Here is a 17,664-nt window from a genome sequence, read left to right on the forward strand (position 1 = left end):
CTCACCTTTTGGGATCTTAAATAATGAAGCAGGCGAGGTAGATGAGCTTTTGTCTGTCAACAAAAAGAAGATCATTAACTTTAAATTCATAGTCAAGAAATGTCAAAAGCAGAATTAATGACCATGGAACATAAACTGAAAAACTTGTATATTGCAAACGAATTTGAGGAAATATACAAAATAGGATTGAGTGTACAGTCTACCTTGGCTTTTTCCAAATAGCTCCTTGTTCTCTTCTAAATGACTCAAAGTTCATTCCATTTTTCGGCAACGTGGCAGGAGTACTGGGAATCAAACATACTGGGGCAGTAAGAAATGACCGAGGCGAACTCAGCACAAGGTCATCAAGCAGATACCCACAGGATGTAGGTTCTGTGTCATATGGTGCCAGCGGTGGAGGAAAAGGTGGGCTTGCTCCTCGAGGTGGCGGGGCCCGAGGGGGGTGGCCCGAGATGCAGCCAGAGCAGTGGAGGGGTCTGCACTTTAAGAAGTTAAATTACATGTCAAGTTCTTGACTTTAAAATCAGGTGGGAAATTGGGGGCTTTCTCATTTCTAACCTGTTACATCTGCCTGAATTGCCTGAATTTCTGCATATGTATCTGAGAAAGAAGAAACTGCTGAAGAAAAACCCACACGTTTGAAGATTAAATTACTTGATGCTTATTAGCCAATTTCTGAATTCTTATGTATTTCCAGGAGTGTGTGACATATCAGAAAACGGCACAGAAACTATCACATAATGGTTCTTTCCCATCATGATTTAAATCCCAGCATTTTCAGTTACTTCTGTGATTCCTCTGTACTCATTACAGTTGACCCCGAATCACTTGGGTCTGAACTGCATGGGTCCACTTATTCAATAGTAAATTTAATTCTGTATCTATTAAAAAAGTGGAATTTGTAATTTAAACCTTCCAAATATTTTCAGATACCATGCTGTTATTGCCAGTTTAGTTCTGTATGAACAGGGAATATACTTTATATAACTAAATTTAAAAAATTTATTAAGATTTGTTTTACAGTCTCTCTTGGTGAAATGTTCCATGTGTACTTGGAAAGAAAGTATTCTACTCTTGTGGAGTGGAATATTTTATAAATGTCAACTCATTAATTTGGTTGATCATGTTGTTCAGTTCTATATTCTTACAGATTTTCTACTTGTTCTATCAGTGACTGAGAGAGAAGAGGTGAAGTTTCTAATGATTATTGTAGACTATTTACACTTTTTTTTTTTTCCTTTGTGAAATTTGCACCTCTGTAGTTTGATGCATATACGTTTAGGATTGTTATGTTTACCTGGAAAATTCATTGTTACGTAGTGTTTGTCTTCTTCCCTGATTATATTCCTTACTCTGAAGTCTACTTCATGATATTAAAAGTGAACTCAGCTTCCTTTTTACCAATGCTTGCATGATCTATCTCTCCCCACTACTTAACTTTTACCTATGCCTTTAAAGTGACTTTCTGCTAGACAGCATATAGCTGTGTCCTGCTTTTTCATTCAATCTTATAATCTGTCTTTTAACTGGTGTGTTTTGACCATTTATATTTGATGCAATTTTTTATATATTTGGATTAAAACCCATCCATCCTCTTAACTATTTTCTAATTGTTCTGCCTATTCTTTGGTTTTTGTTCTCTTTCTGCCTTCTATTGGGTTAACTGAGGATTTTTAATTATTCCATTTTATTCTATTAACTGCTTACATCTCTTTAAAATGTTTTAGAGGTTACTGTAAGGTTACAATATGTCTTTAATTAACCAGAATATATCTCAAGTAATGTAACATTAACAAGTAAAGATATTACACAATGTATTTCTTAATTTCTCCCTCACATCCTTTGTGCTTCTGTCATCTATTTACACTGATATATGCTATAGCATACTGTTTTAGACAGCTTTTAGGTATTTAGATGTTAAAAAAAAAAAACTGTCTTACCTTTATTCCATTTCCAGATCTCTTTCTAAGTGCATCTCCTTCTGTTTAAAGAACTTCATTTAACAGTTCTTTTAGAGTAGGGTCTTCTGGCAATGTATTTTATGCTTTTTCCTTCTCTGAGAAAGTCTTCATTTCTCTATCAATTCTGAAAGACATTTTCATGAAAAATTTCATAAAGACAGTTTTTCCCCCTTTTGTTCCTATGTAACGTCTTTTTAAAAAAATCTTTCCTTGTACTCTTTGAGCTTTATAGATTTTTGTTCTGGTGTCATTATCCATTGTTTATTCAAGTATTTCTTCTCACCCAATTTCTCTATTCCTTCCAGGAATCCAATTCTGCATGTGTTGGACCAACAGATCTTTTCCCACAGCTCTTGGACGATCTGTTCTTTTCTGTCACCCCTGCCCTCCTCTGTGTTTCAGTTTGGCTATTCTTATTGACTTACCTTCAAGTTCACTTATTCTTTCCTTGGCTATGTCAAGTATACCTATGAGCCTGTTGAAGGTATTGTTCCCATCTCTTTACTGTGTTCATTTCAGTATTTCCGTTTGATTCTCATAGTTTCATCTCTGATCAAATGACCCATCTAATTTGCCTGTTGTACACTTTTTTCATTAGAGCCTTTAACATATTATTTAAAATTCTGTGTGAGGTAGTCTGGGTCTAGTTCTTGACTGCTTTTTCTTTTGGTGGGTGGTGATTTTTCTTGTCTTGTAAATGTTTATTTTTTGGCCCAAACCCAGGTATCTTGTGTAGGACAGTAAAAACAGAGGTAAACAGATTTAAGCCCTAGAAGCGGTCATGTCATTTCTTCTGTTATGCCTTTCATGTAGGAGGTTTTCATTAATATAGTTAAAAATTGGACTAGGTTTAAGGTTGCTCCTTGCTGTGGTTACCCTAAGTTCATCACAGCCTTCAAAATTCACTAGTGATTCCTTAGAGTGAGGGCATGTTTTCCATGGGTTAATCTCAATATCTGGGTGACCTTCAAATTTCAGTGTTCTCTTTAGATTATGCCTCAGAGACAGGCCAGCTAAACTAAGATATTTTCATTCATTCATTTAATATTATTGAGTGCTTACCACTTCCTATGTGCCAGTCACTGTACTAAATGCTGGAACTTGTAACTCCCCTAATACTCCACAACCCTCTGCCTTTAGTTTGTACCTCTGTACTTTCTCTCTTGCCTTCAATAGCCTCCCAACTTTTGTGTGCCTAGTAAATATCTATTCTCCCTTTAATACTATCGCTGTCTCCAAAAGTGATCCATCACCATGGAGTTCATCATCCTCTATATTACCTGTGTACCTTATATGCTTCCATATTTAAATATCCTGTATTCCCTAAAATGTAAATGCCTGCAGACAAGAACAGTGTCTTATTAGTACATATTAGGTTTGTGACCATTGATTTGGAACCAACCTCTATGGCAGATTGACAGAGGACTTAACTAAGTAGAGGGATGTGTGTATAGAAGGATAGGGAGAAAAGACATGCCCCTCCACGAGCCTTCTCTATGCTGTTTGCTCATCCATTTGCTTGAAGTGTTGATTTTTTATGCTGATCTTGCAGACTGATATGACAAGTTTAAATGGAAAATTGTTCTATTATCCTACATGCATGCTCCCTTCACAAATCCAGTTGTTGTCTTCTCAGCTGTGGTCAAAGTTAGAGGGACCTAATCCATGTGGTCAAACATTTCACAAAGTTGTCTTAGATACAGGTGCTTTCAAAAGTAGCTTTTGCAATAGAAAAACGCACACAGAAGACTCCAACTGTATATAACCCAATTCCAAAAAAGAATTCTGATTTTATTTCTTACACATTTTGCACAAACTGGAAAGAAGCACTGAAAACTATTATATATATGGTGAACAGCTGACATGAAAGAGCCTGGCGCATAAATGCAGGGTTTTTCCCAAGTATTAGTCAGTTTAGGTTGCCATAACAAAATACCATAGACTGGGTAATGTAAACAAAATTTATTTCTCACAGTTTTGGAGGCTGAAAGTCTGAGATCAGGATGCCACAAGGTTGGATACTGGTGAGGGCTAGTTTCTCGGCTTGCAGATAGCCACCTTCTTGCTGTGTGCTCACATGGCAGAAGTCTCTGGTGTTTCTTCTTTAAAAACACTAATCCTATTATGAGGGCCCCACCCTCATGACCTCATCTAACCCTTATCTCCCAAAGGCCTCAATTCCAAATACAATCACATTGGGGGTTAGGGTTTTAACAAATGAAATTTTGGGAGGACACATTCAGTCCATGACTTCCCATTCTCCACCAATCATTTGTTGCACACCAGTGTTTTCACATGAAAATACCAATGTTTATTCATATAAATATAAATTCATTTTCAAACAAAACAGTAACAAATGATTTCTCCTTGTTCTGCAGCTCCTCATTCTTCAGTACATCCTGGTTTTTTTCCCCCCCATTAGCTTGTCCCAGGCTTGTTAGATTTTTCACACCATTAAGATCATATGTCTTCATATCCATAGAGACAGTATGGTAATGACTCTATTGCTCCACACAATTATGAGTGCTATCTTTACTCAATCTTCTTTATTCTCAACCAGAAGTTTCTGTCAGCTGAAAATGGCACCCTGGTTTGTGAGGAAATCTCGTCTGTGTGATACTTTTAGTTCTAAGGGACAAACTCAAACTCTTTCTTCACATGACCTTAAATCAGGCTCACAGCTCCATCCAGAAAAATGGATTTACAATTCACTTTGTTGTACATAACCAATGAAATAGCTTTAAAATTACATTGGAAATGAAGTACCAGTTATTTTTATCAAATGAAGAATACTCTTCATTAAAAATGACTGATCCAATCATCTGAGCTTGCTATTTTGAAACAAAGAACTATGATAAAGTCACTGCGTCAGTTGATTTCTAATCCTCAGGTCAAAATCACCAATGACTTTTGCTCTTTGGCTTTCAAAGTGGGACACATCATTAAACGGTCCCATTTTTACACAATTTATGTTATAGACAAATGCATTTTCCCATGCCTCTGTCTCTGCTACTTTGCTAGCCTCCCTCTTAGCTTTTACATATTTAAAACAATCTTAAGCCTTTTCCTCAGAATGTGTATTCTGATGTCGAATCAAGGATGAGCTCCGACTATATGCCTTCCCACATTTACTACACTCATAGGGTTTCTCTGAAGAATGACTTCTCTGATGCCGAATAAGATCTGAGCCACTGCTAAATGCCTTCCCACATTCATTACATTCATAGGGTTTCTCTCCAGTATGACTTCTTTCATGTAGGATAAGGGATGTGCGTTGGCTAAAGGCCTTCCCACACGTTTTGCATGTATATGGTTTCTCTCCAGTGTGAATTCTTTCATGTTGGGCTAGGTGTGCACTCTGACTGAAGGCCTTCCCACACTGATCACATTCATAGGGTCTATCTTCAGTATGAATTCTCTTATGTCGAGTAAGAGATATTCGGTGACTGAAGGCTTTCCCGCATTCCTCACACTGATAGGGTTTTTCTCCAGTATGGATTCTCTGATGTTCAATAAGAAATGATTGGCGGCCAAAAACTTTACTACATTTATTGCATTTGAAAGGTTTCTCTTCAGAATGAATGTTTTGATGTATTTTAAGGTTGGCAGTTCCAGAAAACATCTTCCCACACTCCTTACATTCAAACAGTTTCTTTTTCTTTGTATGAACTTTCTGATGTTGAATAAGGGACGAATGCCGGTTGCAGACCTTCTCACATTTATTACATCTGTATAGTTTCTCTCTATTATGAATTCTTAGATGTAGAGTAAGGGTTGAAAGCCGCATGAAGATCTTCTCACATTTATCACATTTGTAGGGTTTCTTTGAAGCGTGAATTCTCTGATGAAGCATAATGGATGAAATCCTATTAAAGGATTTCCCACATTTTCTGCATTTATAAGGATTCTCTATACGGTGACTTCTCTGCTGTAAACTCTGACTTAAGGCCTTCTCACTTTCATGAGTCTTCTCTCCAGTATGAATTCTTTTATGTATAACAAGGACTGATTTCTTACCGAACCCTCTCCCACATTTATTGCATTTATGTATTTTCTTTCCATTGTGAATTTTCTTATGAAGTAAAAAAGATGACATTCGAATGAAGGCTTTCTCACATTTTCTGCACTGGTAGACATTTTGGACAAGGTGGATTTTCTGATGTATACTGAGAGATTGGCATTGACTCAAGGCCTTCCCACAGTCAAAGATTTCCTTTTCATCATGACTTTTCCCATGTAAAATAAGGGTTGTTCTTTGAATGAAGCTTTCCCCACATTTATCACATTCATAGCTTCTCCTTCCATTGTGAATTTTTTGATGAAGAATAAGGGATGAGATCTGTCTGAAAGCTTTTCTACAATTACTGCATTCATAAGGCTTCTCTCCAGTATGAGAGTTCTGATGAAGTTTAAGAGCTAAGCTTTGACTAAAGAATTTCCCACAGTAGTTACATTTTAGAGATTTCTTCTTTGAATGCACTTTCTTGGGTTTTATTAGGACTGAATTTTTCTTGCAGCCTCTCTTTCCTGTGGGAACTTTTTGTGGTGCAGAAACTGGTTTCTGATAGATGCTTTGCCCAGATTTGTTGCACTGATATGGAGATAACTTCTTGGTCTCACATTTAGACCCTAAGTCTGAAAGACATCAAGAAATTCAATTTGTTTTCCTGTGCTAGAAAAATAAAGCTATTTGCAATCATTATCATAATAACGATGATAATCAGAATAACTTTTTAGTGTCTTATTACGGTTTTAACACAGTAAGGGCTTTATAGAAACATTTAATAACTGAAATTCAGGGAAGCACAATTGGAAATTAATAAATAAAGGTTTTATCTAGAGAATAAATGTATACCATATACCACATTAAACTCCATAAATTGTTCAGTAGATGAATGTAGTTTTATTATAGGAAATGTCCAGAAAAGGCAGAAGGTAAAATACAGACAGAAGGTAAATTACTGGTTGCCTGTGGCTGAAGGTGGGAATGGGGATTATCTGTAAATGGGCACGAGGGATCTTACTGAGGTGACAAAACTGTTCTAAAACTGGTTTATGGTGATGGTGGTACAACTTGGTAAATTTAGCAAGAACTACTGAATTATACACTTAATATGGATGAATTTTACAGTATGTGGCTCAATAAAGTTGTAAATTTTTTAAATGTATTCTTAAAATCGAATCTTAAAAAAAACCAAACTTGACTTCTGGTTTCTGGCTCCTCATGTATAAGTTTGGAAGTCACCATTTTGTCCTACAACTCTTCTTAGATCCATTATAGAGGGGAGGGCACAGGGCGAACCACTTCCTCCAAGACTGGAGAGACAAACTGAAGCTTACTGGAGCAGAGACTCACAAGCACAACCACCACGGGAACCTGTGCTGGGGCAGGAAAACCTGAACTATAATTAATGAATTGTTGGAGGCTCAGTGCCAACAACTCTGAGAGTTAAAAACTCCAGGGGGACCTAGTCAAAGCAGCCCACACAATATGGCGAGATTTACCTTTAGGAGTTTGATCAGATTCTCACCTTAAATATAGGAGAAAAATTCTCTTGGGCTGCCTCCAGGGGGTGGGGAAAAGGAATCATTTTGAAATATGCCAGATCAGTCTGTTCCTCTTAACAAGGCCTGCCCTCAGGGGACACTAGGTAGGTAACCAGAGCCTACTAGGCTGAGGTATTATCAGAGCTTAATTGACCTGGGGAAGGAAAATATCCAACTCCACCTGGCTCTAGCCAGCTTGTCCCACCTAATGTGGGAGGGAAAAACAGAATCACTTGTGATGTTCACAATCCAGAGAAGTCTCACTAAAAGACTGAAAACCTAATCATAAGACTAAAGACTTCTCCTCTCCCCCACCTCACCATCACATCACTAAAGGCCTATTTAGAGCAGTTCCTTTTAAATGGTATATCATGGCTGACTATCAAGAAATAATTAGAAGACATACCAAAAGGCAGAAAACACAACCTGAAGAGACAAAGCAAGCATCAAAACCAGATTCAAATATGGCAGGGATGTTTGACTTATCAGGTCAGAAATTTTAAACAAGTATGTTTAATATGCTAAGGGCTCTAGTGGATAAAGTATACAGCATATTAGAAGAGATGGGCAATGTAAGCAGAAAGATGGAAATCCTAAGGAAGAACCAAAATGAAATGTTAAGAGATCAAAAACACTGCAGCAGAAATGAAGAATGCCTTTGATGGGCTTTTTGGTAGAGCTGACACAGCTGAGGGAAGATTCTGCGAGTTAAAGAATTTATCAATAAAATCCTCAAAACCTGGAAAGCATAGAGAACAAAGACTGAAACAACAGAACAAAATATCCAAAGACTGGAACAATTACAAAAGAAATAACGTATCTGTAATAGAAATACCAGAGGAGAAGAAAGAGAAAAAAGAACAATGACTGAAAACTTCCCCAAATTAATGTCAGACACTAAATTACATATCTAAGCTGCTCAAAGAACACAAAACAGGATAAATGTTAGGAAACCTATACCTAGGCATATCATTTTTAAACTGCAGAGTATCAAAGAAAAATTCCTGAAAGAAGCCAGAGGGAAAAAAGATCCCACCTACAGAGGAACAAAGATTAGATTTACATTCAACCTCTCAGAAACCATGCAAGCAAGAAGAGAGTGGCATGAAATATTTAAATTGCTGAGGAAAAAACCCCACCAATCTAGTAGTCTGTACCTTGTGAAAATTTCCTGCAAAAGTGAAAGAGAAAGACTTTCTCATATAAACAAATATTGTGAGAACTTGTTGCCAGTACACGTGCCTTGCAAGAAATGTTAAAGAGGTCCTTTGGAGAGAAGGAAAATAATGTAAGTCAGAAACTCAGATCTACATAGAGAAAGGAAGAGCACTGAAGAAGGAATAAATGAAGGCAAAAAAAAACCCTTTTATTATTTTTTCTTTATTTATTTATTTATTCGTTTTTGGCTGTGTTGGGTCTTCGTTTCTGTGCGTGGGCTTTCTCTAGTTGCGGCAAGCAGGGGCCACTCTTCATCACGGTGCGCGGGCCTCTCACTATCGCGGCCTCTCTTGTTGTGGAGCACAGGCTCCAGACGCGCAGGCTCAGTAGCTGTGGCGCACGGGCTTAGTTGCTCCGCGGCATGTGGGATCTTCCCAGACCAGGGCTCGAACCCGTGTCCCCTGCATTGGCAGGCGGATTCTCAACCACTGCACCACCAGGGAAGCCCCTTTTATTATTTTTGATTAGTCTAACAGATAACAGTTTATTCAAAATAATGATAGCAACAATGTATTTGATTACATATGCTTATGTATTTATCTTATGTGTGTGTGTATGCTAATGTATACTTATATATAAGTGAAGTAAATGACAGCAATGATAGAGGGGATGGGAGGAAGGAGTTAGCATTATTTTAAGGTACTCATGCTAGCCATAAAGTGGTACAGTGTTATTTAAAAGTGGACATGGATTAACTGTAAATGTGTATTGTAAGCTCTAAGGCAACCACTAAAAAGAGTTTAAGAAGTATAAAAAAAAAAGTATAAAAAAAGAAAGTATGCTAAGGATAGAAAATGGAATCATATGAAATGTTCATTTAAAATCACAAAAGGCAGAAAAGAGTGGAAGACAAAAACAGAACAAAAAATAAAGGTAACAAATAGAATACAGTAACAAAATGGTAGATATAAATTCAACTACATCAATAATCACTTTAAATGTCAATGGTCTAAATGCATCAATTCAAAGAGATTTTTCAGAGTGCATAAAAAACATGACCCACCTGTATGCTGTCTATAAGAAACCCACTTTAGATATGGAGACACATATGGATTAAGAGTAAATGAATGGAGAAAAGTAGACCAAGCTGACACTAATCAAAAGACAACAGGGCTTCCCTGGTGGCGCAGTGGTTGAGAATCTGCCTGCCAATGCAGGGGACACGGGTTCGAGCCCTGGTCTGGGAAGATCCCACATGCCGCGGAGCGACTAGGCCCGTGAGCCACAACTACTGAGCCTGCACGTCTGGAGCCTGTGCTCCGCAACAAGAGAGGCCGCGATAGAGAGAGGCCCGCGCACCGCGATGAAGAGTGGCCCCCACTTGCTGCAACTGGAGAAAGCCCTCGCACAGAAACGAAGACCCAACACAGCCATAAATAAATAAATAAATAAATAAAATAAAAGACAACAGAAGTAGCTATATTAATTCTAGACAGAGCAGGCTTAAAAACATGGAAAGTTATCATGGATAAAGAGGGGTATTACATAATGATAAAGGGGTCAATTCTTCAGGAAGACATAATAATTCTTAACATGTATGTACCTAACAACAGAGCATCAAACTACATGAGACAAAAAGTGATAGAACCACAAGGAGAAATAGATGAATCCACTATCAGAGTTGGAGACTTCAACACCCTCCTCTCATAAATGGACATATCCAGCAGACAGAAAATCAGTAAGGACATAATGGAACTCAACCACACCATCATTCAACTGGATATAATTGACACCTATAGTGTATTTCATCCAACAGCAGAATTAACATTATTCTCAAGCTCACATGGAACATGCACCAAGACAGACCATATTCTGGGTCATAAAACACACCTTAACAAGTTTAAAAGAATAGAAATCATACAATGTCTGCTCTCAAACCACAATGGAATTAAATTGGAAATCACTAACAAAAAGATGACTCGAAAATCCCCAAATACGTGGAGATTATACAGCACACTTCTAAATAACACATGGGTCAAAGAAGAAATCTCAAGAGAAATTTTAAAATACTTTGAATTAAATGAAAATGGAAACACAACTTATCAAAATGTGTGGGATGCACTTAAAGTAGTGCTTAGAGGGAAATTTATAGCACTGGATGCATATAATAGAAAAGAACAAAAACCTAAAGTCAAAAATGTAAGTTTCCCCCTTAGGAAACTAGAAAAAGAGCAAATTAAATCCAAAGTAAGAAGAAAAAAAAGTATTAGAGCAAATCATTGAAAATGAAAACGGGAAATTAATAGAGAAATACAATGAAATAAAAAGATGGTTCTTTGAAAACCAGTAAAATTGTTAAGTCTCTAGCTAGACTAACTAAGAAAGAGAGAGAAGACACAAATTAATATCAGAAATCAAAGAGGGGACATCACTACATATTCCATGGAAATTAAAAGTATAATAAAAGAAAACTGAACAATTCTATGCCCACAAATCTGATAATCTAGATGAAATTGATCAATTCCTTAAAAGACATAATTTGCCAAAACTCACACAAGAAAAAGATGATGTGAATAGGCATATATCTATTTAAAAAACTGAATCAGTAATTAATAAACTTCAAAAACAAAAAGTACCAGGCCCATTATGTGTTCACTAGTGAATCCTACCAAACATTTAAGGAAGAAATCATTCCGATTCTCCATAATCTCTTTCAGAGGACAGAAGCAGAGGGAATACTTACTAACTCATTGTATAAGGCCATCATTACCTTAATGCCAAAACCAGAGACATCACAACAAAGTAAAACTACAGACCAATATCCCTGGATAAATACTGATGCAAAAATCCTAAACAAAATACTAGCAAACCAGATTCAACAGCACATTAAAAGGATCATACACATGAGCCAGTGGGATTTATACCTGGAATGCAAGGATAGTTCAATATGGGAAAATAAATGTAGTCTATCACATTAACAAATTAAAGGACAAAAACCACATGATCACCTCAACTGATGCAGAAAAAGCTTTTGACAAAATTTAACATGATAAAAACACTCAAAAAAATAGGAATAGAAGGAACTACCTCAATTCCACACCAAAAACTGTTTGAACCAATCAATGAATTCAGTAAAGTGGCAGGATACAAAATCAACACCCGAAAATCAGTTGTGTTTCTATACACTAACCATGACCACTCCGTAAAGGAAACTGAGAAAACAATCCTATTTATTATAGCATCAAAAGAATAAAATATTTAGGAACAAGTTTAACTAAAGAGATGAAAGACTTGTACACTGAAAGCTACAAACATTGCTAAAAGAAATCAAAAGATACAAATAAATGGAAAGGCATTCTGTGCTTCTGGATTGGAAGACTTAATATTGTAAAACTGTCCATACCACTCAAAGTTATCTACAGATTCAATGCAATCCCTATCAAAATCTCAATAACATTTTTTTGCAGAAATAGAAAAAAGTCCTAAAATTCATATGGAATCTCAAGGGACCCTGAACAGCCAAAACAATCTTGCAAGAGAGGAATGAAGTAGGAGGGCTCAGACTTCCTGATAATTAAGATGGTGTGGTAGTAGCATAAAGATAGATATGTAGACCAATGGAAGAGAACAGAGAGCCCAGAAATAAACTCTTGCAAATCTGGTCAAATGATTTTCAACAAGGGTGCCAAGACTATACAATGGGGAAAGAACAGTTTCTTCCACAAATGGTGTTGGGAAAACTGGGTATCTACATGAAAAAAATGAACTTGGACCCCTACCATACACCATATACAAAAATTAACTCAAAACAGATTAAAGACCTAAGTGTAAGACCTAAAACTATTAAACTCCTAGAAGAAAACATAGGGGAAAAGCTTCAGGACATTGGATTTGGCAATGATTTCTTAGATATGGCATCAAAAGCACATGCTACAAAATGAAAAAACTGACAAATGAGACTACATCAAACTTAACTTTTGCATGTCAAAGAAAACAACAGGGAAAAGGCAACCTATGGGTATTGTAAATCATATATCTGATAAGGGATTAACATGCAAAATATATAAAGAACTCCTACAACTTAAAAACAAAGGACAAATAACCCTGTTAAAAAATGGGCAAAGGACTTGAACAGACATTTCTCCAAGACAGACAAATGGCCAATAAACACATAAAAAGATCCTCAACATCACTAATCATTAGGGAAGTGCAAATTGAACCCACAATATCACCTCACACCATAAGGATAGCCACTATCAAAAAAACCCAGAGGACTTCCCTGGTAGTCCAGTGGTTAAAACACCATGCTCCCAATGCAGGGGGGCCCGATTCAATCCCTGGTCAGGGAACTAGATCCCACATGCCTTAACTAAGAGCCTGCATGCTGCAACTGAAGAACCCACATGCTGCAACTAAAAAGAACCCACATGCCACAAATAAGACCTGCGTGCTGCTACAAAGATCCCACAAACGGCAACGAAGATCCCGTGTGCCACAACTAAGACCTGGCGCAGCCAAATAAATAAATATTTAAAAAAAAAAAATAACAAGTGCTAGTGAGGATGAGCAGAAGTTGGAATCCTTGTGTACTACTGGTGGAAATGAAAAATCATGCAGCCACTGTGGAAAATGGTATGGAGGTTATTCAGAAAATTAAAAACATAACTACCATATGATCCAGCAATCCTACCTCTGGGTACCTACCCAAAGGAATTGAAATCAGGATCTCGAAGAGATATCTGTACTCCCATGTTCACTGCAGCATGATTCACAATAGCTAAGAGGGGAAGCAACCCAAATGTCTATTGACAGATGAATGGATAAAGAAAATGTGGTATATACATACAATGGAATATTATATAGCCTTAAAAAGAAGAAAATCCTGTCACATACTACAACATGGATGAAACCTTGATGACATTATGCTAAGCAGAAAAAAGCCAGTCACAAAAAGTCAAATACTGCATGATTCCATTCATATGAAGTATCCATAGTAGTCAAAATCATACCAAGGGCTGAATGGAGAGGTAGGAAGAACTAGTATTTAGTGGGTACAGAGTTTCAGTATTGCAAATTAAAGTTCTAGATAACTCTTGGTCAACAATGTGAATATACTTAACAGAACATTTAAAAATGGTTACGATGGTAAATTTAACGTTATGTGCTTTTTACCACAAAAAATAAACTCATAAATCTGTAAAAAAAAAAAAAAAAAAACCACACAAAATTTTAGAAACCCATAACTTGACCAACCAAAGAGGAATCTACAAGAAAAGGGAATGAGTTCTTGAAAAGCAGTCAAAATACACAGTTATGGAAAAGATTTTTAATTTTTTTTTTTAAGGATTGAAGAAAATGATGCAAGTTTGATCATTTGAAATGCTATCATTAGAGAAATCAGAACACACTTTCTCTGAAGGGAAATATGAAAGCCGAGGCAGGGGACTGGATAGGTGGGGATGAGGCTATTAAAAGCTGACCTTCTGGAACTGGAAGCTGGGGTTCAAACTCCAACTCTGCTGCCACTTCCTAGCTGGGTGACCTTGGGCAAGTCACCGAACCTCTCTGGCCCTCAGTTTCCTCATCTATAAAATAGAAATAATAATACTACCTACCTTATAGGGTTGTTGGGAGGAAACTGTACTTAAAAGAGTACCTAATAAGGAGCTTGTTAAATGTTGGTTATTCTCCCTCTTGGGGCTCATACTGAAGAGACTTGCGTTTTCTGCACAAGCCTGGGGCCTCTGAGGTGGAGAAAGTGTCTCTCAACTATTATCTTAAAGATGCTGCCCTCTCATGATGGAGGGCACCCTTACAGAGAATGCCAGCTTCTAAGCCTTGGTTCTCTGTCACTCACCCAAGCCTCCACGTCTTTTCACTGGCTCCACCATCCAGGGTGCTTTCCCTTTTTCCAATAAGGTGATCACATTTGGCCTCCGAAAGGAAAGTCCTGCACACAGGAAAAACACTGGAACTGAGCATGATGTGGGCACCACAGCTGTTAGAGCCAAGCTTTGTGTCAACAAAAATGGGGTTTATTAGTGCAAGAGGAGCACAGAGGATGTAAAGGATAGACGGAGAAGAAGAAGGATGAAAGTTCAGTCATAGCCAGCAGAGTTATACATTTCTAACTCTACAAAGCCAACTATTTTCATGAAAAGTTGGACCAGAAACTCCTGAGGCTGGTTATTCAGCTACTGCCTTTCTGCTCCCAAGCCCACCGTTCTCTGATCTGCTGTAATCCACACTTCTGTGCCAGTTGCTCCGTGTCAGCATCCACCAATAGGGGTACTGGCGGTTTCAATTTATGCTTTTCTTTTTTTCCCTGCACTTCCAGAACTAGCCTCATCTTGCGCCCTCAGGAGGATAAACCAGGCAGTGCACCCCTCTCCTTCAGAAGTCTGAGTCCCTTCCTCAAAGTCCTAAAAACTCTAAACTCTTCCCTCTGTCCTCCCAGCCCTAGGATGGTGGCTGTGTCCTGCAGTTACCATGTGTGTCTAATATTCACCTTTTAATAGTACCTGTTAAGTCAATACTTTAAATTTTTTCTCTTAAAAAGCACCCAGGTGTCCTCAAAAGGTTACATATATAGTTACCATATGACCAGCATATACCACTCCTAGGTATATACCCAAGAGAAATGAAAATATGCATCCACACAAAAATTTGTATGTGAACATTCATAGCAGCAGATTCGTAACAGCCATACAGTGGAAATAAGCCAAATGCCCACCAACTGGTGAATGGATAAACAAAATGTGGAATATTATTTCGCCATAAAAAGGAATGAGGTGTTGATACACGCTACCATGTAGATGAACATCAAAAATATTACCTTAAGTGAACGAAGCCAGACACAAAGGACAACATATTTGATTTCATGTTTATGGAATGCCAAGAATAGGCAAATTCATAGAGACAGAAAGTGGATTAGTGTTTGCCTAATCTGGGGGGATTAGTGGGCAGGGGGAAATAAAAAGTGACTGATGATGGGTATAGGCTTTCCTTTGGGGATAATGAAAATGTTCTAAAATTGACTAGGGTAATGGATGCACAACTCTGTAAATACATTAAAAAAATCACTGAATTGCATACTGCATATGGGTGAATTGTATAATATGTAAATTATACCTAAATAAAGCCATTAAAACAACAACAACAAAAAACTGGAGTGGCTTCTGTTTCCTTGACTAGACTGATTGATTCATGCCCCACGATGGGCCAGCTGTGGATTACGGGAGCAGGAGAGCCTTACCGAGAGAAACCAGGTTCTGGTAGTTTTCCAACATGACATCTTCATACAGATCCTTCTGAATGGGGCTCAGCCATTCCCACTCCTCCTGGGAGAAGTAGATGGCCAAATCCCCAAATGTGACTGGTGCCTGAAATGGAAAATCACATGTCCTTTCACCGTGGGCTTGTGCTTCCACATGGCTGGAGAAAACGTTGGACTTCCAAACGTGGGAGATACATGGTGCCAGGATTCTATTAAGGAAATATTTGCGGTTCTGAGATCAAAAGGGGCAGGTGTATTAAACAAAACACAATGCAACATGATAAAGATTTTGTTGCACAAAAAGCATGTCAACTTGGATTTACGGGGCATTGACAAAGACAAGGCATTTTTCTAAGTACTCTGCATGTACTGGCTCATGTTAGCCAGTGACTGGGGACCACAGCAACGTTACAGATGAGGAAACTGAGGCCCAGAGACGTGAGGTGACTTACTGAAGATCTAAGAGCTTGTAAATGAAGGAGCTGGGGTTCAATTTGGGCAGTCTGGCTTCTGATTCATGTCCCCAACCACATGGGACTGCGTTATACATGGCAAAAGTTTATTTGCAGATGTAATCAAGGTTACTCATCAGTTGACCTTAAAATAGGGAGAGTAGCCTGCATTATCCAGGTGGACCCGATGTCATCACAGGAGCCCCTAAGAGCAAAGAATTTTCTCCAGCTGGTGGAAGAGGAGAGCAGAAAGGGAAGTCTGGGAGATGTGAAGGATGAACGGGGTGTGACCTGTTGTTGCTGGTTTGAAGACGGGATGAAGGGAGCCACATGAAAAGCGGGAGGGGGAACTAATTTTGCCAATAACCGATGAGTTCAGAAGAGGACCCTGAGCTTCAGATGAGACCACAGCTGCTGACCCCCTGATTTCACCCTTGTGAGACCCAAAGCAGAGGATCCAGCTAAGCCAGGCTGTGTCTGAACTCCAACCCACAAACGGTGTGGCAATAAATGTGTGCTGTTTTGAATGGCCAAGTCTGTGGCAATAGGGAATGAATACACATAACTTAGAGGGCAAAAGTGTCTATTATGAGAAACTGCACTGAAGAGGCTTATTGTAGAAAATCACTTGATCATCTAAAGTCTTGAAACGTGCTTATTTCAGGGGGCGGGCTCACTGGCCTGGCTCCGACTAACTCAACCTGAACACAGGGTTATGGGGAGTCTCTTAGAGAGATGTCCTCCTGGTGAAAATGGGGGGTACATGTAAAGACAAAGCAACATCAAGAGATTAACTCTGGAGCACAGCATCCAATCCTCCTCTGCCCCAGCAGGTCCCACCTGGGCACTCATGTGCACCTCGAGAAACCATGGTGGCTCTGGTCTCCTCTCTGGGGAGAGTATTCCTCCCAGCACAGGCAGAGACCCTGGAGATGCTGAATGAATAGATGAACGGTCATGTGCACACTGAGAAAAAAGGACAGGGGGCCGCTGAGTGGCTACCTTGGTCACTGGAGCCCTTCTCACGCTCCCACGCCCGGTGGTGGTGATGGAAGGAAACCAGGGACTATGTCTTGGTTGGGTCTCTGTGGGGTAGGATGTTCCCATGGGAGGAAATCAAATGGTTTCTTACAAGATGGAACTTTCCCAAAGGACGAGGAACCACTACTTACCTTGGACTTGGATTTCCCGCGTGCAGCAGGCATCCTTTCCTCCCCCTTGAGGGTTTCAATTTGGAGAGGGGCAGAGTGCTGAGAAGGTGGGGCTGGGA

General features: G+C 38.6%; 1 protein-coding gene across 9 annotated transcripts in view; it reads right to left on the reverse strand.

Moving 5' to 3' along the window:
• Positions 1 to 203: 203 nt before the first annotated feature.
• Positions 204 to 17,664, reverse strand: part of ZNF667 (zinc finger protein 667) — a 29,188-nt gene continuing 11,727 nt past the window's right edge. For 8 of the 9 annotated variants that reach the window (XM_082436464.1, XM_082436462.1, XM_082436463.1 and 5 more), the window contains 4 exons: positions 17,567 to 17,658; positions 15,922 to 16,048; positions 14,524 to 14,616; positions 3,732 to 6,596 (listed from right to left, as the gene is read on the reverse strand). In XM_082436464.1, the coding sequence (XP_082292590.1) occupies positions 5,017 to 6,596; positions 14,524 to 14,616; positions 15,922 to 16,048; positions 17,567 to 17,658 (1,892 nt within the window). In that variant the 3' untranslated portion in view covers positions 3,732 to 5,016. Of the gene's footprint in view, positions 2,086 to 3,731; positions 6,597 to 14,523; positions 14,617 to 15,921; positions 16,049 to 17,566; positions 17,659 to 17,664 lie in introns of those variants that run through there. The other variant, XM_082436469.1, reaches the window with a different exon arrangement.

This window comes from Balaenoptera physalus (assembly GCF_965194825.1).
Source record: "Balaenoptera physalus genome assembly, chromosome: 19".
NCBI lineage: Eukaryota > Metazoa > Chordata > Mammalia > Artiodactyla > Balaenopteridae > Balaenoptera > Balaenoptera physalus.